At 38.8% G+C, this 25465-nt stretch overlaps 3 protein-coding genes across 6 annotated transcripts in view; 2 read left to right on the forward strand and 1 right to left on the reverse strand.

The window, feature by feature from the left end:
- Nucleotides 1-7908, forward strand: part of snx8a (sorting nexin 8a) — a 29279-nt gene extending 21371 nt beyond the window's left edge. For all 3 annotated transcript variants that reach the window (XM_053675494.1, XM_017454844.3, XM_053675493.1), the window contains 2 exons: nucleotides 2421-2570; nucleotides 6581-7908. In XM_053675494.1, the coding sequence (XP_053531469.1) occupies nucleotides 2421-2570; nucleotides 6581-6673 (243 nt within the window). In that variant the 3' untranslated portion in view covers nucleotides 6674-7908. The remainder of the gene's footprint in view (nucleotides 1-2420; nucleotides 2571-6580) is intronic.
- A 212-nt stretch (nucleotides 7909-8120) lies between these two features.
- nudt1 (nudix (nucleoside diphosphate linked moiety X)-type motif 1) lies at nucleotides 8121-15680 on the reverse strand. Of its 2 annotated transcripts, none has more exons than XM_017454848.3 (4): nucleotides 15544-15680; nucleotides 13319-13470; nucleotides 10632-10777; nucleotides 8121-10550 (listed from the first exon to the last, which is right to left on the reverse strand). In XM_017454848.3, exons 2-4 carry the CDS (start codon nucleotides 13468-13470, stop codon nucleotides 10378-10380), a joined length of 471 nt encoding a protein of 156 aa, XP_017310337.1. In that variant the 5' UTR covers nucleotides 15544-15680; the 3' UTR covers nucleotides 8121-10377. The 2 variants fall into 2 exon arrangements, with proteins under 2 accessions (XP_017310337.1, XP_017310335.1); XM_017454846.3 differs by lacking the exon at nucleotides 15544-15680 and adding an exon at nucleotides 14895-15023.
- mrm2 (mitochondrial rRNA methyltransferase 2) lies at nucleotides 15592-18652 on the forward strand. Its single transcript, XM_017454845.2, has 2 exons — nucleotides 15592-15895; nucleotides 17555-18652. The coding sequence occupies exons 1-2, from the start codon at nucleotides 15592-15594 to the stop codon at nucleotides 17977-17979; spliced, it is 729 nt and encodes a 242-aa protein (XP_017310334.1). The 3' UTR covers nucleotides 17980-18652.
- The last annotated feature ends 6813 nt before the right edge of the window (nucleotides 18653-25465 follow it).

A 25465-nucleotide genomic window follows, 5' to 3' on the forward strand; every position in this document is an offset into this window, starting at 1 on the left:
TGAGAAACCTTGGGAGAATGCTCTCATCAAGGAGGTAACAAAAAACCCAAAGGTCTCTCTGATGGAAGTCCTGAAGTCCTGCATGGAAAACCTGCCTGAAGGACAACCATCTCTGTAGTACTCCACCAATCAGGCCTTTATAGTAGAGTGGCCAGACTTACTTTGAGTTTGCCAAAAGGCAACTAAAGGATTCACAGGCCATGAGAAAAAAAGACTCTGTGACCTTGGATTGACCTCTTTGGCTTGTATGTGAAGTAATGGATCTAGAGGAAACCATGCACCACTCATCACCTGGCCAAGCACTGTAGTGGCAGCATCATGTCGTGAAGATGTGTTTCAGCAGCAGGGGCTTGGAGGCCTGAGAGGATATGAGAAAAGATGAATGGATCAGAGTACAGAGACATCCCTGACGAAAATCTGTTCAACGATGGGCATGACCTCAGATTGGGGCAATGGTTCACCTTCCAGCACAATAATGAATTAAAACAATCAGGCGCACAGGTGGCTATTGAAAGTGTCCTAAAGGGGCCCAGTCACAGCCGTCACCCAAAATAATATGACGACACTCCTGTTCAACTTGACAAAACATGACAGGTTCTGTAATGGAGGAATGGGAGAAATTCCCCAATTCCAGAAGTGCCGAACTTCATATTCAACAGTGCCAAGGTGCTTTAACAGAGCACTAATTAAAGGGTCTAAATATGTATGTAAAGGTGATTTTACTTGTAATACATTTACTGTAGAAAGCTGCGTGTGCTTTTATTATAGAGTTGTTTCCAAGTTATTTAAATATAAATAAATAAAAAACATTTTACAGAAACCGACCATTAAAACGAAACACAGCGACCACTGTTCCGCAGTGGTTTGTGATTTTGGTGGGGCGGGATAACATTAATAACGAGCTCCTGTCAAACTAAATTGAGTCGAGATGCTATCTCACATGACCCATGCTATAGGCTTCTATCTAGTGAATTTTTAGAGTAACCCTGTAATAGTCAGTTGAGAGTCAACAACATACAGTCTTCCAGCATACGATTAGAGTAGAAGCTTGTTTTAAGGCTTTTCAGACATACCTTTGTTCAACCTTTTTTTCAATGGAATATCATTAACCAGGGTTGACAGGGTTTCAGTGGATTTCCAGCTCAACCTCATCTTAAAAACCACTCAAAATACCTGAAACTTGCCCAAGAATTTGGCCATTGGAAAAAGGGAGACATTTTTCTTCGCCTTTGTGTGGGAAATTATTTCACACATCAGTATGTATTTCAGACGTACGGACATAATCCCCTTTCTCCTCTTCCAATTTTGGAAACATATCTTACAATAGTAATGGTTCTGCACCGTACATCATAGCACGCTGCTCCATGATTGCGCAACACCTAGAAAGACGATCAAAACGGTGGAAGTTTGGCTTTCTATCCGTCAAATAGCAAAATTTTAAAATCGGTAGTCACTCGAGAGAGATCATTAGTATTTTAACGGGATTTGAAACATATGGAATGAGGAGAGGTTGTGAATGAGGATTAATATTCGCCCCACCTGACCCTATGGGATGAGCCACTGCCATGTTGAATCACATATTAAATATGATTAGGCAAGACTTCTAGAACATTTTTTGGAAGTGTTCTGACAACTGAAATAAAATCATGTTACATTATGATCTTGTCTATATACCAACACATTTGATTCTGGGACTCTGGGATCTTGATTTCCAAATGAAATGCAACATTTACTTTCATCTTCCCCATGATTGTGGTTGTGTGTACTGAACCAGACTGAGAGATTAAAGGCTCAGGAAACTTTTGCAGGTGTTTTGAGTTAATTATCTGATCAGCACCCTTCTCAGGTCGACATTTCTGTGTTAAATTCTTTATTCTAATATTTTGAGATACTGAATTTTATATTCCAATGAGCTGTAAACTGTAATCATCAAGATTAAAACAAAAATAGGTGTGAAATATTTCACTTGAATGAATCTAGAATATATGAAAGTTCCACTTTTTGAATTAAATTGCGGAAAAGAAATAACATTTCCACGATATTCAAATTTTCTGAGATGCACCTGTACTGTAAGTAACAGGGTTGTTAGGAGGCCACTTCTTATATTTGGCCCATTCTCTTCAAATGAAACTGCCTACAGAGTAAATTAATAGAGGGTTATTTACATAGACAGTAATGTCCTCTCTAGAGCACTGGGGAATTTTGGTTTCCCTAGTCAAGAAGAAACTGAACCAGAGGAAGCAAAAAGCACAGAATGTTCCTCACCACCAGATGTTGACTTGCTCTACATGCCACAACTGCCCACATGGTGATGTGATTGACTCAGTTGTTCTATGAAGGTGGGAATGCTGAGTTCCAAGCCCTTGATACATAATCATCATTCAGCACACAATATCTCTGTGACTTTATTTCCCCTGCAGCAGGAGAATGCAATCCAGACGATGGAGCTACGAAACTACTTTTCCCTGTTCTGTGTGCATCAGGAAAGCCAGTTGATCTTTGCCTACCTCCCCATCACCTCACGCATCCTAGGGGCCTTCGTCAATTCACAAGTGCAGAGTCACAGAGAGGTAAGAATTGTTGGCTATTCAAGTTACATGATGTGGACAGACAGAGGGAAGATGAGGGAACAGTGAAAAACATGGTGACTTGGTTACTTTACGAAAAAGGAAGTGAATGCCACGCATTGTAAAAGATGGCTCTTTGAAAGCAATTCATCCCGAGTATGAAAGGCATTCACTTCCCTGTCCAAAATTCACATGACCAGTAACTCCACCTGTCTGGGGATTTTTTTGGTGAATTCCCTCCAAGAGCTCCTGTCACATATTTTTGGCCTGTAGGAAAGAGTGATTACAACAAACTTTTAACACTACAGCTATGTAACACTACAAAACAAGAACATCAAGGTACTAATAACAGACTGTAAAATCTAACTACACTGGTTGCACCAGAAAACAACAGCATCATAACTGTAAAGAAATATGTTGCCATTAAGAGTTATTATTATTTTGTAATCAGCCCATATGTTTGAACTGAATGTTGATTTGAATGATTATACTTGAAATTAAAATACACCGCTCGACTCTCACTTTTCCCTTTTCAAGAAATGCTCAACTCAAAATGCTTCATATATCTATTAGAGTCTATTAGTATCATATAAGAACTCATTCAAACTAAAAACATCAAGGCTTTTTAATGTCAGGACTGGTCGTACCTGAAAATTGTTAACTGCTTGTCGAAGATCGACATTTTCAGGGTCAAGGGTAAATATAAAAGGATACTACAACAGGGATTCAGAAAAAGCAAAATAAGCATTTCAAAAAGATGAGCGCATCCAAAGGCCATGAAGGCACACGGTGCATTATATATAGCAATAATAAAATGACCTTTCGTCCTTTCCAGAAGTTCTAAATATTTAATGCACGACTTGACACCCTTAACTGCTAAGATGAATGTAAGGTACTGCTGCAAGCCTTAGTCATCATTTCGGGGCCAATGGTTTCTACTTCATTCACTGCCAGGGGAGTGTACGCCAGACAAGGCCCCAAGCCTTAAGCAGTATGCCATTATATGTTCCCAATCTTTTCTGGAATCCATCCATGTTCCCTCTGTACACGCTTTCTTGAAAACATCTACAATTATTCCAGTAGCTAGAAACCACACTCTTCAGAACTAAACCACAACAGCCTGGTTGTACTTAACTTCTGTAATCATATAGTGCTTGGAGTGACAAGTGCTGAAATCCCTCGTTCCCTGTTATACATTGACAGGATCATCTTCAAATACAGTTCTGCCTTCAACCCCATCTAGCAACACCAAGAAACTGCACCATCACAACACCCCTCCACTAATCATCCACTGGATATAGAACTTCCCCAGTGACAGGCCACAAGCTGTAAATCATCACCACCTGCGCCCTCCAAAGATGTACAATATATGTGGACGCCTGACCATGACCCCCATATTTGGGTCTTCCCCAAACTTTTGCCACAGAGTTGGAGGCAGATGATTGTCTTTGAATGTCTTTGTATGCTGTGGCATTATGATTTCCCTTCAGTGGAACTAAGAGGCCCAAAGGTGTTCCAGCATGACAATACCCATGAGCACCATGGAGACAAAGGTTGGTTTGATAGAACTCGAGTGTCCTGCACAGAGCCCTGACCTCAACCCCACTGAACATCTTTGGGATGAACTGGAACACCGACTGCACTCCAGACCTTATACGCTCTTATAGATGAATGGTCACAAATTCCCATAGCCACGCTCCAAAATCTAGAGGAAAGCCTTCCCAGAAGAGTGTAAAGGGGGTCCAACTCCATATTAATGCCATGCCTTTGGAATAGGATGTTTAACAAGCACATATGGCTGTCATGGTCAGAATGAAGAAACTAACCTAACCAAACAGGAATAATGTGTCAGTGTTTTTGTTCTGCTTTAAAGTGCACCTATCATGTTTTTTTTTTAAAAATACTACCTTTCATGTAGTATGTTATAGAGCTGTTTGTGAATTTTAAAAACGTCTGCAAAGTTTCAAAAATCAAAGCAGACGACAAACAGAGTTAATAACTCCCAAAAGAAGGAACCGGTTCTCAACAGCTGAAACGAGTCGTTAGTGATTCCAGACTTTACTTCCTGTACTAACTTACGTAGGTTTGTAACAAAAAGCCCCGCCTCTGGTCTTCATCCGCTGCTCGCGAACAGAAGGAGCTGAAAGTCATTATGGTAGTGGGCATTTCCTTATTGAAACACACTGACAGCGGTAGACCAATCACAACACACTGGGACATCTGACCAATCAGAACAGAGTATGCTCTCTGAAAGGAGGAGTTTAGAATGAATCCTTTACAACAGATCATTGAATGAGTCGTTTGTGACACTGGGGGGGAAAATTTAATGCTGCAGTTTAAATTATGAGCACGTTAAAGTGTTTTTTGACCTTGGATGCATGTAAATTTATTGTATGAGACCGTTAAAACAAAATTAGGCACGTTTCATAACCATAATAGGTGCGCTTTAAAGATAAGCTTAAATGAAACTGAACCTTTTTCTTTTTTTAACCTTGTGTGCTCATGAACCTACTTAGATTCATCATATTAATCACTTTTAAGACAAAATCTTCCTTGTCGGTCATCTTCCACCAAAACTGCAACAACGTTTTGCCTCTAAACGGCGTCCGATTTTGTATCCATTCATATGCAGGCTAACATTTAGAGCGGACTCAGTGTTTCGTTTCCATAAGCCATAAATTCCATATGGATCAAACCAAAGTCATGCATTATACATGCATACAGTATTCCTGCTCAGATATGCCGTTTTGCTTGGAAAGATGTCACATTGTGGAAGAAAAATGCATTCAGAATGCATTCTAAATGTCAGGAAGTATAAATTACAGTACAAAGTTTTTAGCAGCCTAAAGTTCCGAAGTTAAACTTCGATCACTGACTATTAACGAACAAGACTTTTTAAGATCACTACAAGGGAATTTATAATGTGAATTAAGACATCATTGTTTTGCCACAGATTATATAAGTGTCATTTTGCTAAGTTTAAAGTGGATTTTTAGATCTTGCAGCACAGGTTTATAGAAAATATCACAAACCACTAAACTCTGAGTTTTAAAAAGCTTAAACGTTTAAATGACGGGTATTCAGTGACAGAACAGCCAGTATGGATATGTTTTTGGATGCTACTACAATACCACTTAAAACATCCTGTCTATGACACCTTGGTTTCATTCATGGAAAGCATTAAGTAAATTGCGAGGTTTTCAGTTAACTTGGTTTCAGGGAACATGTTCGGTTCATTAACATGAATTAGCATAAACAGAAGCTTCTCTGTAAAAGAGCCCTGACTGTACACCTTTGGGATGAACTGGAACACCGAGTGCACCGCAGACCTCCTCACCCAATAACATCAGTGCCTGATCTCACTAACAAACACACATTCCCACAGCCATGCTTCAAACTCTAGTGGGGAAACCTTCCCAGAAGAGTGGAGTTTATTATCATTGCAAAATTGGGACAAAATCGTACTTACTTTTGGCCATATAGTGTGTTTTTCTTTCATTACCGAGACGTTATGAGATCCGACTACTTAAACTTGCGCCTTCAGCAGCTTTAAATCATGGGCAGCGTTTTTTTAAAAATGAGAGTACTACATTAATTAATTTGAGAACGAATCTGTTACGTACAGACGTATTTAACTGGCGGTTACATTCTCCATGAAGTAAACTGCGCACACATTTTATAACCTTGAGACTTCTGCTACCACTATGGGTATTTTATGGCCATATTAAACTAAATCTTATCGATGAATTAATTCAACAGAAAGCCATTGGCGGTCTCTCCACGATTCTGTACTAGTAGAAGGTCAAGTCGAGTATGGTATTAATGTGCTGGTCTCTTCATAGTCAAATATTTCTACAACTGTCCAGAAAATGTTCCAAAAAAAAAAAAAAAAAAAAACGTAAAAATAAATTGTGCAGGAAATGTGAAGTAACGTTCTCTATGGCTTCCATAAAATCCCAGTCCAAGTCTGGTATTCTGCTCGTCTCATGATCTTGTCTTTCATCTCCATGTAGATGGGCCAGGTCTGGATCAATCTTCACTCCAAGCTGAGTGGACTTTTTGCAGACAGTAATGGAGGTCAGTCTCCTCCTCTCACGCCAAAATAGCCTGGACAAATGGAAACACTGGGCTGCCAGAACCACTTCAGGCGATGTTCTTTCCTTTATGCATCCTACAAAAACACTACCATGTATGATGGTTCTCTTTTTCTGTTACTTCGAGCTCATTTCTATGCAGAACCGTATCGATGTTTTCTTTATCAGCGCCGCTTCATGCCAGGCTTGATGGCAAAATGACACAAACATTTATTTTGTATGAAACTACTTTACTATCTTTGTAAGGTAACTTAAATGAAAAGGAATGTTGGCTCTTTTTTTATATATATATATATATATTAATTAGTCCTATATGCTATGTAGGTCATTATTAAGCTAAGGATGTAATTTTAAGAATAACACTTCTTCATTTTGTATAGAATGATAAGGAACCTTCTGTACAACATGTTTACAGCCAGAGGATGGCAGTATTGCTGCAAAGACGCAGTTTATTTCCACATGTAGTGTATTACTGCAAATCTTTTGAAGGGAAAAAATAAAAATTGTAATAGTGGCATAGTGTCAAGATTATTACTATAATCCATTCCTTGCTAAACAAGCCAGAGCTTTGACTAGCACTGTTCTTCTTTTTTTCCCCCCATAGTTGCAAAGTCTGAGCCCAAATCTAAAGTATGTGTACTCAGAGTAGGCGTTAATAATATACATAGCAGAAGAGGAAGGACATACTAAAGATTGTTTCAGATGTTTTCTTAAAGCAAATGTGTACATTCCTAGATTAGAACATCTCAGGTGAAAATATGAAGTAAAATGAAATAAAAAAGATTGATATGAAATGTTTATTAACTTAAAACAGAGAAATAAAGATATTCTACACCAGTGTTTTTGCCTGTATATTATCTAATGGACCGTGTGTGCCATACTGGGGTGAATCATGCCTCGCTTATTATCCAGTAGCCTGATTTGTTCATAGAGGCCATGCTTTATACAAAATTTAATGTTTTGTATAAATTTTGTTTGTTTTTGTTTTTTTGCAGAGGGCCATTTTGGATAATTTTTGTTTATTCATTTTAGTTTTTGCAAACAGTTTATAACTTCTATTTGCTTGATGGATCTAGCATGGACCATAGTTTGCCCTCTGCTGGCATTATGGGCAAATTACAACTTTAATTTCTTACTAAATGGATGTGTTGGACACGTGCGTGCTCTAAACTGCCTCTGTTATTGCTCTCCTGTTGTTATATGTGCATCTTTGCTAATCAACAATAAAGCAAGAGATTTAAGCAAGAGATTTGTGTTTTGTATTCAATATTGTACAAAAACATATTGCATGGAAATTTTGCATAAATTTGCATGGTAGAGTTTCACTATTTCTGATTACTAACCAACTCGTGCCACTAAAATGTACCATGTCAAAATATTTGCATTTTATCTTTATAGAAATGAGGGACTGAGCAACACGGCAATTTTTTAGAAATAAAAACTGAAACATAAAGGGATGTTAAGGTGCATGATATTTATTAGGATATTTAAGTTGGCTAACAAAGTGCCAACAAAAATAAATCAATCATTTTGAATCAGCTGCTTGTTGCTCTGAGCACTAACGGAGTCAGTCATATCGCTCATTATACAGAAATGTATTACAGTTTCAACAGAGCACTGATAGAAATTCCCTTCTTTAGGATAAATTTACATAATACATGACACTGTGGAATAACCGCAATAATTCTGTTCATATGTGAAGAACCATTACACACTTACACAGCTTAGCAGGTGGAAAAGTCTTGATTTTGAAATCAGATTTATCTAATAGTTCCTATTATAAGATAATACACCAAATATAAGATTATTGAACCCGTATCTAGACAGTTTTTAACTCATTTTAAGCTTGAAATTAGAAAGAAATAGGTTTAATAATCTAATATTTGGTTTAATCTTATATTATGTAATACTAGATACTTTTGAATTCGTTACATTCAAGATATGTCACTGTTTGCAGTGTACAAAGACATAACTCGTATTTTAAGTACACGAAATGAATTACAGATATCTGTGATAACTAAACTCTGTGACATTAGACAACGTTTTTGATAAAAACGCATAAAGAACCTTTCTATAGCCTCAAAGCCTATAGTGAGGATCAAACAATAACATTGTTGGCTAACTGTGTGATTATAATCATATTATTGTGTAAAAAAGAACTGTACAGACACTACTGAACAGGTAATGTTAGGAATGCATGTAGGAAATACTCACTTAACAACAAAAACCTATTATTAGAACATCATCAGTGTAAGACAGTATGATATAAGACAGTATAATCATTGCTCTTAGGCACAACACAGTGCGTGTGAGACCCCGTTATAACAGTCGTCTCAGGATGTTATCATCTGTCTGTCTCTCTCTCAATCTGCCTCTCTCTCCGTCTGTCTCTCTCTCTCCCTCACTCTCTGTCTGCTGTCTTTCTTGGTCTCTCTGTCTCTCTCTCTGTCACTTTCTGTCTGTGTCTTTCTCTCTCCGTCTCTGTCTGTGTCTGTCTGTCTCTGTCACTCTCTGTCTGTGTGTCTCTCTGTCTGTCTGCCTCTCTCTCTGTCACTCTCTCTCTCTGTGTCTCTCTCTCTGAGATGGCTCATCTGGTCTTTTCGAGCGAGACTTTAGTGACCACTTGTGATTAGATTTCATGGATAAAGTTGGCTACACGGTCCTTTGGTGTTGTCCCATATATTTACATCTACATTTCAAATAAACTGTACTTGGAAGAGATTTCGCTACTTTCCTCCTGCTCCGGAAGGCAGTTCAGTATAGTGCACCTCACAGGTTAAATGACATCACACCCTGTTTAGTGAGCATACCGTAGTGAACATAACGGCATTTGGGAATTAACTTTATCTGAGAAGTTTAAATATATTTGTGTGACGGTGTTGCTTCAGATGAAAGATTATCGTGAAATTATAAACATTACGACATCGCCTTCCTGATTGTCTTTACCTCAGAAAGCAAGAGAAATTTCGCTTTCCATAGTTTATGCAAACTTGTAATAATAGCAGTAGCGCTAATGCTTGTTCTGCCTGTATAACCTTATAGACTGGTTATTATTTAAATACAAAACCTTTAAGTACTTAACATTTTGTGTAACAAATAAAGCAGAAGACATTTCTTTTTTTGTCCCCTTGGAAACTGTATAGTTTATGATTCAAGGTGAAAGCCATCATCCTAAAATGAGGAATGTATATAATGAAGGAAAAACTGACGTCATGCTCTGTGTAACTGGTTTACTATTTGAAAGCATTTGATTCAGTTAATTATAGAAAACTACAACTTAAATCAACTCCCATAATTCCATGTTCTGTACAGCTTATCCTAGACAGGGTCGTGGGGGGGCAGCCTGGAGCATATCCCAGGGTACTCGGGGCACAAGGTGGGGGACACCCTGGATTAATGGTAGGGCATAATCACACACACACTACAGACAATTTGGAAATGCCAATCAGCCTACAACACATGTCTTTGGACTGGAGGAGGAAACCGGAGTACCCGGATGAAACCCCCAAATGTTTCTATCAGGAAGAAAATAGCACAATGTATGTACGAGCGAACTGATAACAGCTCATAGTTTATTCTAAAACTTCTAGAGGTGTATACGGAGGTGCTACCTGCACTAAAGCACAGCCATGTCAACATCGCTCACGAGGTCTGATCACAAGCGGTCACCTGAAGTCGCATTCGTTACACCTGATCGCATCCATCTAGGAGTCTGATCAAAGCTCCTGCACCTCGTTGAGCTTGTGTTCCAGGATCACGTCATGGCCCTGGAATTTGAAGTAGCCCGAGAACTTTTTCTTCTGCAGCATCAGCGGGAACCAGAGGACGTCGTCTGCCCACATTTCGCCGTAGGGGATTTTGTCGATGTCGAACCACTGAGGCCGCATTTCTAAAATGGAAACGTTAACAGGGTGTCAAACATTTTCGAGCAGTGCGTCGTGTGCCGCAAACGCAGCAGGTTTGATATTACCTTCCGATTCCGTCGGCTCGCCGTCGTAATCGTCGGCTCGGAATACGTGCACGTCCATCAGCTCCGTTTCTCCGACGAATTCGAACGTGATATTTCCGATCTTGCTCAGCGTGTCTACAGTGAGGCCGCTTTCCTCCAGCAGCTCTCTTTAAAATATCAAGGCATTTTCAATCAAAAAAAGCAAACAAACAAAACATAAAAAAAACACCACCACCACACGGGACTTCAGAGTCCGAGCATACTGCGATTTAGTAAAAATAAGATAAAACAAATCATTTTACTTTATCGATATGGACATTTACTTATGTATGGGAATTAACAATAAAGTCAATGTGACACTGATATAACTCTTTTGTTCTGACAAGATGTACAATAGATATAAAAATAAAATAAAAAAAGTCTACACACCCCTGTTAAAATGGTAAATTTTTGTGATGTAAAAAATGAAACCAAGTTAAAATAATTTTATATTAAAAGATGTATACAAATTAAGTGAAAAACAATCAGAATATTTAAAAAAATTTTAGGGGGAAAAAAAAGAAAAAAAAAAACAACCCTTACAATAACCTAGTTGCATAAGTGTGCACGCCCCAGAACTAGTACTTTATCGAAGCACCTTTTGATTTTATTACACCACTCAGTCTATTTGTGGAGGAGTCCATCAGCGTGCCACATTTTGACTTGGCGATATTTTCCAACTCTTTCTTGCAAAAACATTCTAGCTCTGTCATATATGTAAGGGCCTCTCCTGTGCACAGTCTGCTTCAGGTCACCCCACAGATTTTTAGTTGGATTCAGGTCTGCACTCTGGCTAGGTCATTCAAACACACTGGTTAAGCTGTTCCTTTGTTGATTTGGATGTATGTTGTCATTGTTGTGCTGAAAGGTGAAATTATTTCAGTTTTTTTTAGCTCTTCATGATTCCCTCCATCTTGATAAAAACCCCAGTTCTGGCTGAAGAAAAGCAGCCCTACAGCACGACGCTCCCTCCACCATGCTTCACCTTGGACATGGTGTTCTTTTGGCGAAGTTCTTTTTTTTGTTGCACCAACATACATTTTGGAATTGGTCTCATCAGACCATAATACATTTTCCCACATGGTTTGGGGAGATTTAGTTCAGCTCGGATGTTTTTATTTTTTGTGAGAAAGGGCTTCCGTCTAGCCTCCCTACCCCGAAACCAGACGTGTGAGGAATATGAGAGATTGTCGTCACATGCAGAGAGTAAATCAGCACTCGTCAGATATTCCTGCAGCTCCTTTAATGTTGTTGTAGGTCTCTTAGTCAGCCTCCCTGGTAATTATTTGTCTTGTCCTTTTATAAATTATGGACGGACGTCCTGTTCTTGCTAATATCACTGTGGTGCTCCATTTTCTCTGTTTGTTGATGATGATGGCCTTCACAGTGTTCCCTGGTACATCTAATGTTTTGGAAAATCTTTTATACTCCTCTCCTCGTTGAAATCTTTCAACAAGTGAGATCCCGTACATGCTGTAAGCTCATTGAGAACCATGGCTTCAGCAGTCAGATGAAACCAAGAAGATGTGAAGAAAATCCTACAGGAACAGCTGGTCTTTATTTGGGGTTCATCAGAATCATTTCACTGATGACCGCTGTGTGATAATTACTCATGAATATGAGATCGCTCCGTTCTGAACACGGCCACGTCCCCAATTATAAAAGGGTGTGTACACTTATCCAACCAGGTTATTGTATAACTTTTCTATTTTTTCCTCTAAAATGATATAACTTGGTTTAATAAGAAAAACCTGCAATTTTTAAAGGTTGTGTAGACTTTTTATATCCATTGTACTTAGCAAGTCATCATTGGGTAATTTCTAATATTTATCCTTTACGACATATTTTCTTTTCTTTTTTACTGTTGCAAAGGTATGTTCATTTTTTTATTTATCCGGCACCTCTGGGGGTTTAATGGAAACTGAACGACACCAATAGGACGGTGTGCGTACAAGTTGTACCACTAAAGATCTTATTGCACAGCAGTTATATTTGCTGAACAGTCGTATTTCATGTGAGTGCCCTTGATATAATTCTGCTTTAACGTGAGGAATTTTAATTACATCTATATCTCTGATCTGAAAAAATATCACCAAAAAGATTCATTGTTTCTCATTTCATTTGACAAGCTCCCTTGCTTGCTTGATCTTAAGTTTAAATGAGTACTGTTCAGATTTGTTTTGTGGTGTGTGATGTGATTTGAAAATAATTACGAGCACCTTCTGACCAATCGGATTTGAGAATACGGCCGTGCGGTGGTACGGATATATTTAAAGAAATGTATATTTAATATAATAAACATATTTTAAATGAAAATCAGCTCTCTAAAGTCAGTTAGGTGGGTTCGAATGAAGCTCCACCCCCAGAATTTTAGGTAGCCTGTGGAGTGTCTGTAAAATGACTGACATTAGACGTGTCCAATCATAAACAAGCATCAGACCCAGAATTAAATTTTCCTGACGGGTTTTCTCAGCGTCTTAATACACTTTTGCTAAGGCCGCAGCTTCATCCATTGTTTTTCTTCATGTTCTACATAACTTCTCAGAAGTGCAGTACACTATATAGTCAACTTCATTTGGGATCGAGCCGAAATAACTTCTAGCTTCCAGTCAGAGCTGTACTTTGTCTCCAGGCTACTTGCAGTGATTAGGTTTATCGGGTCTCCTCACCGCCTCGCTCCTTGCTCTATGCTCTCTCCGAGATGAACTTTCCCCCCGAAGCCGTTCCATTTCCCCGCTCCGAAGCCGCGCTTCTTCATGCCGAGCAGCACACGGCCGGGTTGCACCACCAGCACCAGCGTCAGCAGCTTCCTCGTGAACATCTAATAAAACACATCGACCTAGTTATTGATGCTCAATCCCAAATGGCACCTTATCATGCAGGAGCAGTTTAATACACCATACATAGTGCACGACATGCTTGTTTTTTTTTGCCACAACTGTTGTAGTCATTAAAATGCTTTATACTACAGCACGGTTAAAAGCTTGCGTCGGATTGGTCAGAGAGTGCGCACTATTTTTGTATAACTACATGGCTCAGATAGTAGTTCTGGCTGTAACTTGAACTTTAAGTACATATCCAAGCACTCCTTTGAATACGTTATTCCTTTTGTACGGCAGACACGCCACATAATCTAAGACTAATAACAAACGAATAAAAAATTTTTTAATAAAAAAACGTTCTTTCCTGCAGTGTCCACATTCATTAAGGCTTTTATATATATATATATATATATATATATATATATATATATATATATATATATATATATATATATATATAAGGAAAATGAGGTGTAAATCACTTGAGATCTTCTGTAGCTCTCTAGACTATTAACTGTTCTCAATCTTTACTAACTTTTTACATAATAATACACAATAATAATAATTTAAGACTAATTAAAACTAATGGAAAAAAAACCCAGAATAATTTAAAACTAATTTCTTTTGTTGTTGTTCCAGACTCCACTGATCACCTCAGATTACATTTTTTTGTTTGTTTGTTTCTTTCTTGGTTTTCTGTGGGGAAACCTTTTATTTATTTATTTTTAAACGTCTTTCCATCAGTCCCATACCATGTAAATTTTGTAAGTTCAGAAAGGATTTCTAAAAAAAAAAAAAAAAAAAAAAAAAACCCGGTTGCCTTCATTACATATTTTAGACCTGAATGTTACAAATTTTGGACATGGGAAAATGTATTTATTTTATATTGCTAATTTTTTTTAAAGTCATTTACTTATTAATATCTGATATTTAGGCAACATCAAATTCTTGTGATGGCATTTTAAGTGTAAAAAAAATCTAAAGATATGCACATGAAAATTATTTATGCACGAAAAGATTAACACAGGGACATGTATAATTGTTGATGTGAGGGGGGGTTTAAAAAGAGAAAGAGAGAGAGAGAGAGAGAGAGAGAGAGAGAGAGAGAGAGAGAGAGAGAGAGAGAGACAGGGAAAGAGAGATATAGACAGACAGACACAGAGACGGACAGACACAGAGACGGACAGACACAGAGACGGACAGACACAGAGACAGACAGAGGCAGATTTTAGCTATATTCTGCTGAAATGAACGAAATGGCATGAAAAAAAGATTCCTTCATTTAGTTGAACGAGATTCAAAGATCCGCCTCAGTAAAATGATCCGAACTTCCCATCACTAATAAAGACCCAAGCAACTAATAACCGTTGTACTACTACTCACGGATAACAAACAGCAAAATAACATTAATATAACATCTTACTTGTTCAAGGACGTATTACAGTACTGTTAATATGTTCAAAAATACCAAATCAATCCTGAAGTTACTAAACACAGAATGCAGTGAACTGAACTCCTGATTTTTTCCCGCGTGCGTGTGTTAACACTCCGCCCACAGTGTTACACTGTAATAATCTCGACTAGAATCATCGACCCTACTATTTAAAAAAAAACATAGAGAAAACAACATATTATATTACTATATGTGACCTCCAGAAAGGTCGGTAGAGTATCTCGTGCATACTCTAGTATGTATTTTTTTTTCAAATATCTTGTTTGATTTTTATTTTATTTTGTAGCAATCGTTAAGGGGAGATGTTTTAGGAAACGGGTCCACACTCCATACCAGTAGGTGGCGTTAAAGCACCAATATGGCGGCAATTAAAGTGAAAAATAAAGACGAGGAAGAGCCTCTAGCATGTGTTCGTGAGAGACTCGCTGTTTAAAAAAAACAACAACTTATGTTTATGACTATCACTGACAGTCGTAAACATAAACAGGACAACATCATTTTAAAAAAAAAGCGTCGAAACGATCTAGTCTATATTTGTTTCTTCTTAACTGGATGTTTTAAAACATAAAGCAGTGATGAATAACCATTGTAGTGGATGTTGTTTTGGATGTATACACACGGTATAACTCGGATGTTTTATTGTCCCGGAGATCCAGACTCATAAATCATGTGGAAATGTCTTTATTTGCAACGATGCCGCATTCACAGCTCGGCCCAGGTGCTGAAGAAAGCTCCTGTGAGGTTGAAGGGGAAGAGTGGAGCAGAGCAGCGCTGGATGGTGCGACAGATCAACGACCCCTTCGTTAAAGCAGCTCACCTTCAGCACTTCCGGTGCAGGAGCGCCTTCAAACTGCTGGAGATCGATGACAAATACCGCCTTCTCAAGCCTGGTCTCAGTGTCATAGACTGCGGTGCTGCACCCGGAGCCTGGAGCCAAGTAGCAGTGCAAAGGGTCAATTCAACTGGGGAAAGTAAGTTCCAACCCAGCTGAAAACACCTGAAAAACAAACAAACAATAGAAACCAGTGCAGAAATTCTAATGGTTTACACTACAGATACCATTACAAACCATAAGCTAAGCATTAAAACTATTACCATTATTGGTCCTTAATGGTATCCACTTGACATAACATGCCACCAATAGCAGGCAACAAATTACCAGAGACCCACAGTGACCATTAAAACCAATACAATTCCCATTAGAACCATTATAAATTCTGTGAGGGTTTCTATTGTTTGTATTTCAGCAGGGAAGAATTTCAAATCGGATTTGTTTCTAGTACGCATTCTCTATTACAGCAAATGCTGAGGATCGTTCCAGCTTTAAATCAAGTTTTATACACGATATCGTCAAAAGTTTGTGGACATCTGACCGTCACACCTGTATGTCGGCTTTCTTCGAACTGTTACCGCAAAGTTGGCAGCACACACTTGTCTAGAGAATGTCTTTTTCCTTTCACTGGAACGAAGAGGCCCAGACATGTTCCAGCTGTTCACAAAGTGGTGTGTTAATGCTCGAGTGGAAGAACTTGAGAGTCCTGACCTCAACCCCTCTGAGCACCTTTGGGATGAACTGGAACTGGAGCCTCTTCACCTCAGCATCAGCGCCTGATCTCATCCTCACTAACGCTCTTGTTGCTGAATGAACGCACATCCCCACAGACACTCTCCAAAATCTAGTGGGAAGCCTTCCCAGAAGACTGGAGCTTATTATAACGGCAAAGAGGGAATAAATCTGGCAATTATATTCCTAAACCATTGTAGCAGAACTGTTCATATGAACTGCAGTCCAAAGCCATCTTCATGGTTTTTAAGTGGCACCATCCACAGTGATCTCCCTGATCTTTAGGCTGTCCATGTGGGGCCGTTCTCTGCAACACTGAGCGATTTCCTCGTTTCATGGATGTTCCACAGCATTAAATATAACCTTAATAATAAAAATGTATCATGTATTATTCATTAATACATAAAAAAGTGCTGTGGTATTACAGGAATGAGAGACTTCGGGATGTGCTTTTATTGGGAATAAACATTAGTATTGTAAGAGTAATCCACACCTCCCGGTCATTGATTATTTTCCTCTAACATCACTCCCCATTATGTTTAATTCCTTACTTAAGTGCAGTACAATCACAAGACATTTTAAGCCAAAACCTTAGTAGTCTGAGTTTTTATTACTTTAATATTTGGCCAAATTGCCCACACATTCCTCTGACTGTCAATAAAATATATGCTCAAAGTCAGAACTCTAGCTTCTGTCACTGTGCCAGACTTTATAAACCGGGGGAAAAAATGATATGGACCACCAACACCCAAGCAATCAGAGTAATGCGGTATTTCAACATGATCTGTCACGTTATCATTCACGTGTTTAAGGCTCTGTATCAAATGGCACCCTAAGCCATGCGGGCCTCGTCCAAATTCTCCAAAACTTTAGTGACATAGAGAAAGTATGAACTTTGGTGCATTTGGATTAGTCCATATGACTTCATGACATTGCCTCTGGCATAAGGCTCATATGTAATCAGTTAACATTTGATCAGTGATTTTCCACTCTGAATTTTTAAACAGACATATTCACTTCACAATGATTTAATAGATTTTCCTTTTTCATGGTTTCCTTGTTGCAGGGCCTGATTTAGCCAGAGGGTGTGTATTTGGAATAGATCTACTGCACATTGCTCCTTTGCAAGGTGCCCACTTCCTGTCCAACCGGGATGTCACCAGCCCCTCTACTCACGCCGAGCTGCAGGAGCTCCTTCCTCAAGCTTACGCTGATGTCATCCTCAGTGACATGGCACCCAACGCCACTGGGCTCAGGGAGCTGGACCAGGAGAGACTCGTGTGCATGTGTCTTTCACTGCTTGAGCTAGCCGAGAAGCTGCTGCGGCCTGGTGGCTCACTGCTGTGTAAGTACTGGGATGGAGCGCTTGCACCTAAGCTCCGGGAAGGTCTTACCCGTGCTTTTCAAGACGTGAAGACCGTGAAGCCCAAAGCAAGTAGGAAAGAGTCGGCTGAGTTATATTTCCTAGCCAGGACATTCAGGAAAACCTAGTATCACTCTTCATGGATGTAGATTATTGACAGAATTTTTCAAAGGTTGTTTTTGAAGCATGGTGTATCAGGGATAACTCATTTTGTTTTTGTATTGTTGTTGTTTTGTTTTGGGTTTTTTTTTTTTCTTTCAAATGTATGAACGTGATATGACAAAAATCAGGATATCACGATAATTGAAGACATTTCTACGATACATGATGCACATCACGATATATAATTTAGCTAACAAACTGTCTGCAATTAAAATAAACAAAAAAAATTAATGCGAGTTTGACGATACTTTTCCTTAATGCCTACAAAGGCAAAGAAGATTAAGTAAAAAAAAACAAACAAACAAAACAATTTTTATTACATCAAATCAACGGCATCTATTCAGTACCATTGAATTTGTTATTATTAAAAGCGACAAAAGTACATCACCATACCAACGATATCTCAGAAAAGCGTATCACGTAGTTGTTCATCATGATATTGATGATATATCGATACATCGTCCAGTCTTAGTTGTTGCATAACCACAGAAGCCTTCATTGATTGGTTCTGAATATACAGCATGCCTGCATAACTGTTTATTACATCTGTTAATATTTGTTCGTGGGCTGTGTTTGGCAGATGTACTACAGAGAAATAACGAATATAAAAATTATCATTAAAAACCACACAGCAAAAGATTGGTTGGTTGTATCATGTGGTGCATTTACTGTATTGTCACTTCTGGTGCAAAATGGGCTTCATGTGCAAACCAAAGGCCTCTGACTGGTGTACTTTGTACTGTAGTTTAAGACTTTAAATGGATTAATACATGTTATTATTAATGTATTATCAGTCTTCGGCCCCCAAGATTAATATCTGACTTCCTGTTCCAACCTGCATGAGAAAATATGAAAGCCAAGCAGCTTGCTCATTTTACGACATCAAACTGTCGAGGTAGACCTCTTTGCAGATTGATTTAGCAAAATTCCAGGCTGCACAGCTTTGTGCCTTCATCTATAGGTCTTAGGAAGTACTGAGCACCGTTTCAGCAAATCTTACTTTTACTACTCTTTGCTGATGCAGCAGTTTGATTCAGATGGTTACCATTAAACACCGGAGGCTGACGGAGAGGTTCAGTAACTTATCTCTCGGCTCATCGTAACGTGACTCTGACGCAGATTTACGCCTCTATGTGTACCTTTAACAATCATGCTGTCGCATTTTTGAGTGTATAGTGACTGTTTTATGAATTATACAGCCTTAAATAATTGTTTATACACCCCCAATTTGGAAAATGTTGGGACAGAATGGAAAATGCAAAACATCAAACAAAAAGAGTTATTTGAAAATTCAGTTCACTCTGTATTATATTGAAAACACATTATTGACGCATTATTTGACGTTTTACTCTGTGAATTTAGTTTATTTTTGAAAATACACTCATTTCAAATCTGATGACTGCAACACACTCCAAAAAAGTTGGGACAGTCGACTGTTTAGCATTGTGTAACATGACCTTTTCTTTTAATAACACTTATTAAGCGTTATGAAGACACCAGTTGGTTAAGTTTAGCAAACAGAATTTTCCCCGTTCATCCATTATGCATTTCTTCAGCTGCATAACTGTACAGGGCCTTCGTTGGTAGGGGAAGGGTATTTTACGCTTCATAATGCGTCACACATTTTCAATCAGAGACAGGTCAGGACTGCAGGAGGACATGCCATCACCCGCACTCTCTGCTTACGCAATCATGCGCTTGTAATCCTGGCAGAATGTGGTTTGGCGTTGTCCTGCTCTGGATGGAAGCATATGTTGCTCCAAAATGTGTACATATCTTTCTGCATTAATGCTGCCCTCACAGATGTGCTTAACCATGGTATGGGCACTGACACAACCCCATACCATGGCAGACGCTGGCTTTTGGACCTGACGCTGATAACAGCTTGGATGGTCCTTTTCCTCTTTGGCCCGGAGAACATGGCGGCTGTTTTGTCCAAAAACTATTTGAAATGTTGACTCTTCGGACCGCAAAACATTTTTCCACTGTGCTACTGTCCATCTCAGATGCGACCGAGCCCGGAGAAGTCAGTGGCGTTTCTTGACAGTGTTGATGTATGGCTTCTGCTTTGGATAGTAAAGCCTTGACTTGTATCTGTGGATGCAGCGGTGAATGGTGTTGACTAAGAAAGGTTTACCAAAGTATTACCGAGCCCATGTCAGGATATCCATTACAGACTCATGATGGTTTTTAAGACAGTGATGTATGAGGGATGGGAGATCACGCACATTCAGAAGTGGTTTTCAGCCTTGCCCTGTACGCATTGAGATTTGACCGGATTCCTTGAATCTTTTAATTATGTTGTACACTGTAGAAGGTGAAATGCCCAAAATCCTACTGATTTATCTTTGTGGAACGTTGTTAACAAAGTGTTGGCCTATTCGCTGACCCATCTGTTGGCAGATTGGCGAGCCTCGACCCATCCTTGCTCTTGAAGGACTAGACCTTTCTTGTAGCTCATCATATACTATGATTAGAGAATTGCCTCACCTGTTTCACATCACCTTCTAATTTCAACTTCGCTATTAGTCCTAAATTGCCCGTCACAACTTTTTTGAAACGTGTTACATGCATAAATTTCCAAATAAACGTTTATCTTCAAAAAACTATGCAGTTGATTTAGATGAAACATAAAACACCTTGTCTTTATACATTTTTTGTTTAAATACAACATTTACAAAATCACTCCCCTTTATACTATTAGCATTTTCCATACTGTCCCAACTTTTTCGGAACTGGGGTTGTAGATTAATGCAAGGTTGTGCTGAAGTATTTAGGGCCTTTCTTTGTTTGAGGAGAATTCTAGATCCACAGGAAATTAGCACAAAGCAAAGCTGTGAACTGAGTTGGAATCAAAGCAGCGACAGATGTTTGCAGCTGTGACATGATGCAGCTTTTCTGTGACTACATGGGAATAAATGACTGAAAATTGGAGCTCTTTCTCTTACACAGACTAAAGATTAGTGATACAGTCGATTAGGTTAAAAAGACAATAAAAAATAATTAAAAATATATCCAGAATCTTGCAATCAAACGCTTTAAAACTGAACTATCATGCTTGTAAAACTTCATCCTGCCAGTGGATGGAGCTCTTGAGTTGTCTGAAGGTAAATAGCACGCCTGTGTTTTGAATGGTGTACTGTCCATTTTGATGAACTGTGAAATACAGAAATACAACGCAGTGCATGCATTCATTCTGAATACATCCTAGCAGTTTCTGAACAATGCGCTAAATCATTTCATCAGCACCAGACAGTATTGAAATTGCATTCACATTTGTCTGCTGGTGCATTATAGCTGGTCATGGTGCGCTTTTGCCACCAGGCTTACTCATGCCACTTTTAAAAAGCCTGGAGTGCATTGAAAGAAAAACTTCTACCTAAATGTATTCCATAATCCTTCTAGTATCATGGTAAACAAGGTAGGACGCCATTGGCATGCTGTAGCCTGGCATGACATCATGTAAAACTGCTCCTGATTGGACATCGGAGATTGGAGTCAACACTGAATGATCACTCAAAACTGGTTACACTCTCTGATTCTAGAGAGTGCCTGTGGGATGCCCTGGATCAGAAAACCAGGAGATGATGTGGATCTCTTCTTGTTAACAGAGCACAGGCAATCAGTTTTTTTGTTGTTTGATTGTTGCTGCCAAAAATACTTGATTTTGCTGCGGCTTTTTTTTTTGAAAATTTCAAAACTGCTTGAATTGGCGAAATTGCAATCGCACAAAATTGTTTTGCACCGTCTTTCACAGTGGTGTTTGTTGGTAAATAAGATCTTTTAGCTGTACTCATGTTCGACGCACGTGAATCGAAGAGGGCTTTGGCTGAATGCGTGTCGTGAGGACATCACATGACGCGTCTTGGCCCAAATCTGTGGAAAATCTGAGGTCATTTTGAAAAATCGCAAGCTTCTCTGAATATTGCATAGTTTCATGGATTTTGCGTTTATTTCTGCCATCACAGAATCGCCAAATACTGGATGGACTGAGGAAGGAAGTAATAAACAACTACATTTTCAGAATCGCTTTGGAATTTCCTAAAAAAAAAAAAAAACAACATTTCTGCCCATTATTGAGTGATTCTTTCCATCAGTGAATTTGGTAACTGTAACTACGTCTAAATGCTTAGTCACAACAGCTAACCATGCTATATTTGATATTCAGTCGATATTCAATTAGTGTCTCCATTATAGGAACGCTAAATTGTTTACAGGTTTGTAGGGGGGGGTGGTAATCTGTTTTGCCAGTCATGCAATCATTCTCTCATTATGAACCTATGAGCAGGAAAAGTGGCCAGATAAGTGAGCCGTAGACAGCATAACTAATGAGAATGCTTTGTCCTAAAACAGTGTTTGCAGAAACAAAAGGCCACCATGTCTGCTTCATCCTAAGGTTAATTTTAGGTTTATGTATTACAGCTCTCACTGATGAGAAACCTAAGGTTAATTTTAGGTTTATGTATTACAGCTCTCACTGATGAGAAACCTGAATTCCAGGGAGACCCAATATATTAGGATAGATTAAGATAGATTTAGTATGTTGATACGGTAGTTATTTTACTAGGTTAGAGATTCCCTCTGGAAATCGCCATACACTTAAGAAATAACATGCAAGTTATAATATCGAATGGGATTTGAATGTTTTATAAGGCAAAATTGCTTGGAGACAAACTCACTCTAACTGAATCTTAAGCCAGAGGCAGCAGACACATCAATATATAACCTAGATACAGTACTGAAATTGGAACATATGATTGAAATGTTAAATATAGACTCAATGGCCAAAAGTTTGTAAACACATAACCACTCATACAGTATGTGTTGTTGAAAGTCCCATTCAAGATTTATTCCCCATTTGCTGTTATAATAACCTCCACTCTTCTCGGAAGGCTTTCCACTATATTTTGGAGTGTATGGATTTGTGTTCATTCATCTACATGAGCATTAGTAAGGTCAGGTACTGATGTTAGGTGAGGAGGTCTGGTGTGCAGTTGGTGTTCCAGTTCATCCCAAAGGTGTTCAGTGGGGTTGAGCTCAGGGCTCTGTGCAGGATACTTGAGTTCTTCCACTCAAACCATGTCTTCATGGAGCTCGCTTTGTGTACAGGCGCATCGTCATGCTGGAACAGGTTTGGGCCTCTTAGTTCCAGTGAAGGAAAATTGTAATGCTACAGTGTACAAAAACACTCTATACAGTTGTGTGCTTCCAACTTTGTGGAAACAGTCTGGGGAAGAACCACATATCGGTGTGATGGGCAGGTGTCCACATACTTTTGGCCATATTGTGTAAAGTTTATAGTATAAAGATTCCAGCAGCTCATCATAGTGGGAATTTCTCAGTAAGCAATACAGTCCATTCCCAAAAAACCAAAAGTGAACATATACATTGAATTATGTGTCATTTACATCATTTAATATTTGGTGAAACCTCCTTGAGTCTATTCATGTAACCAGTTCTTCATTGGATGTACAGTGAGAGAAATAAATATTGGACGCATCAACATTTTTTTCAGTACATATATTTCCAATGAGGTTATTGACATGAAATGTTCACCAGACCTTGGTATTATCTCAAGAAATCGACACGTCAAGAAATCCAAACATTAAAGTCCATAAATAGAGTTGTGTAAATGTGTAATAAAGAGTAATGACCCAGGAAAAAAGTATTGAACACACCAACAGAAATGTATTTAATACTTAGTGGAGAAGCCTTTGTTTGTAACAACAGCTTCAAGACACTTCCTGTATGAAGAAATTAATGGGCCACAGTATTCAGGTGTGATTTTGGCCCATTCTTCTAAACATATTGTCTTTAAATCTTGTTCAATTGGATTCACTTCAGGTGATTGACTGGGCCGTTCTAACACCTTGATTTATTTTTCTCTGAAACCAATTGAGAGTTTTCTTTGCTGTATGCTGTGGATCGTTGTCCTGCTGGAAGTTCACCCACGTCTCATCTTCATCATCCTGGTGGATGGCAGCAGATTCTTCTCAAGAATCTCCCGGTAAAGGGCTCCATTCATTGTTCCTTCAATTATATGAAGTCTGCCAGTACTACGCGATGAAAAACAGCCCAAGACCATGATGCTTCCACCTCCAGTCTTCACTGTTATAGTGTTTTTAGGGTGATGTGCAGTGCCATTTCTTCTCCAAACATGGTGTGTAGTATAACAGCCAAAAAGTTCAGTTTTGCTCTCGTCTGACCAGACTACACTCTCCCAGTATTTCATAGGCTTGTCCAAATGAGTTGTAGCAAACTTTAAATGAGCTTTGACATGCCTTTTCTTTAGTAATGGAGTCTTGCAGGATGAGCATGAGCAGTTGAGTGCATTGTCTATTGTTTTCTCTATGATGATGGTACCTGCTGCCTCCAAGTGTTTCTGGAGCTCTTTCCGAGTGGTCCTTGGCTCGTGGGCGACTCTTCTGACTATTCTTCTGACTATTCTTCTGACAGAAATCTTGTGAGGAGCTCCTGTGCATGGCTGGTTGATGACGGAGTGATGTTGCTTCCACTTGTGGATAATGGCCCCAATGGTGCTTACTGGAAGATTCAGAAGATTTTAAATACGTCTGTATCCGATTCCATCAGTCTGTTCTGTAACAATAAGGTTGTGAAGTTCTTGGAGAGCTCTTTGCTTTTACCCATCATGAGACGTTTCTTGTGTGACACTTTGGTAATGAAAAGCCATTTTATAGACCATCAATTTACTAACCCAGCTGATATTAATTTGCACAGATAGGTGGTGTAATTACTTACTGATTTCAGCTGGTTCCTTGCCTTACCTTGCCTTGGAGAACTGCTTTTTCTTAGCGTGTTCAATACTTTTTTCCTGTGTCATTCCACTTTATTACACACACAACTTTTATTTATGGACTTTAATGTTGTGAATTCTTTATATTTCCGGATTTCTTGAGTTAAAACTGATGTCTGGTGAAAATTTCATGTGAATAACCTCACTGGAAATATATTTACTGAAAAAAGTTGACGCCTTCAATACTTATTTCCCCCACTGTACGTTTGAGGTAATTATCATTTTGGAAGATCAATCTAAGACCAAGGCTTTGGGCTAACATATGCTGGTACTTAGCAGAATTCATGATGCCATCGATCATCATAATAGCCCCATAACCTCCCCCAAAGTATCAGTGATCCGCCATGTGTGTACAGTTGATATCCGGTTCACCAAACATGTCGATAGTGTACATGGCCATCCATGGCATTTAAATACGCGTTTCATATCATTACAACAAACTGTTTCACGTACAGTCTTGGATGCTTGGATTCCAGCGCAATTGGATGCTTTCTCTGCTCTAGCACACATACCAACTAAGATTCAATATGGTACTTGGAAAGTAAGAGAAATCTGTACCTCACTTTAACCTTCCAGCACCCGTGGCATATCAACACCAAGTGCATGTAATAATCGGATTTAATTCATTGTCCATTGAA

This window comes from Ictalurus punctatus, chromosome 24, assembly GCF_001660625.3.
Source record: "Ictalurus punctatus breed USDA103 chromosome 24, Coco_2.0, whole genome shotgun sequence".
NCBI classification, from domain to species: Eukaryota; Metazoa; Chordata; class Actinopteri; order Siluriformes; family Ictaluridae; genus Ictalurus; species Ictalurus punctatus.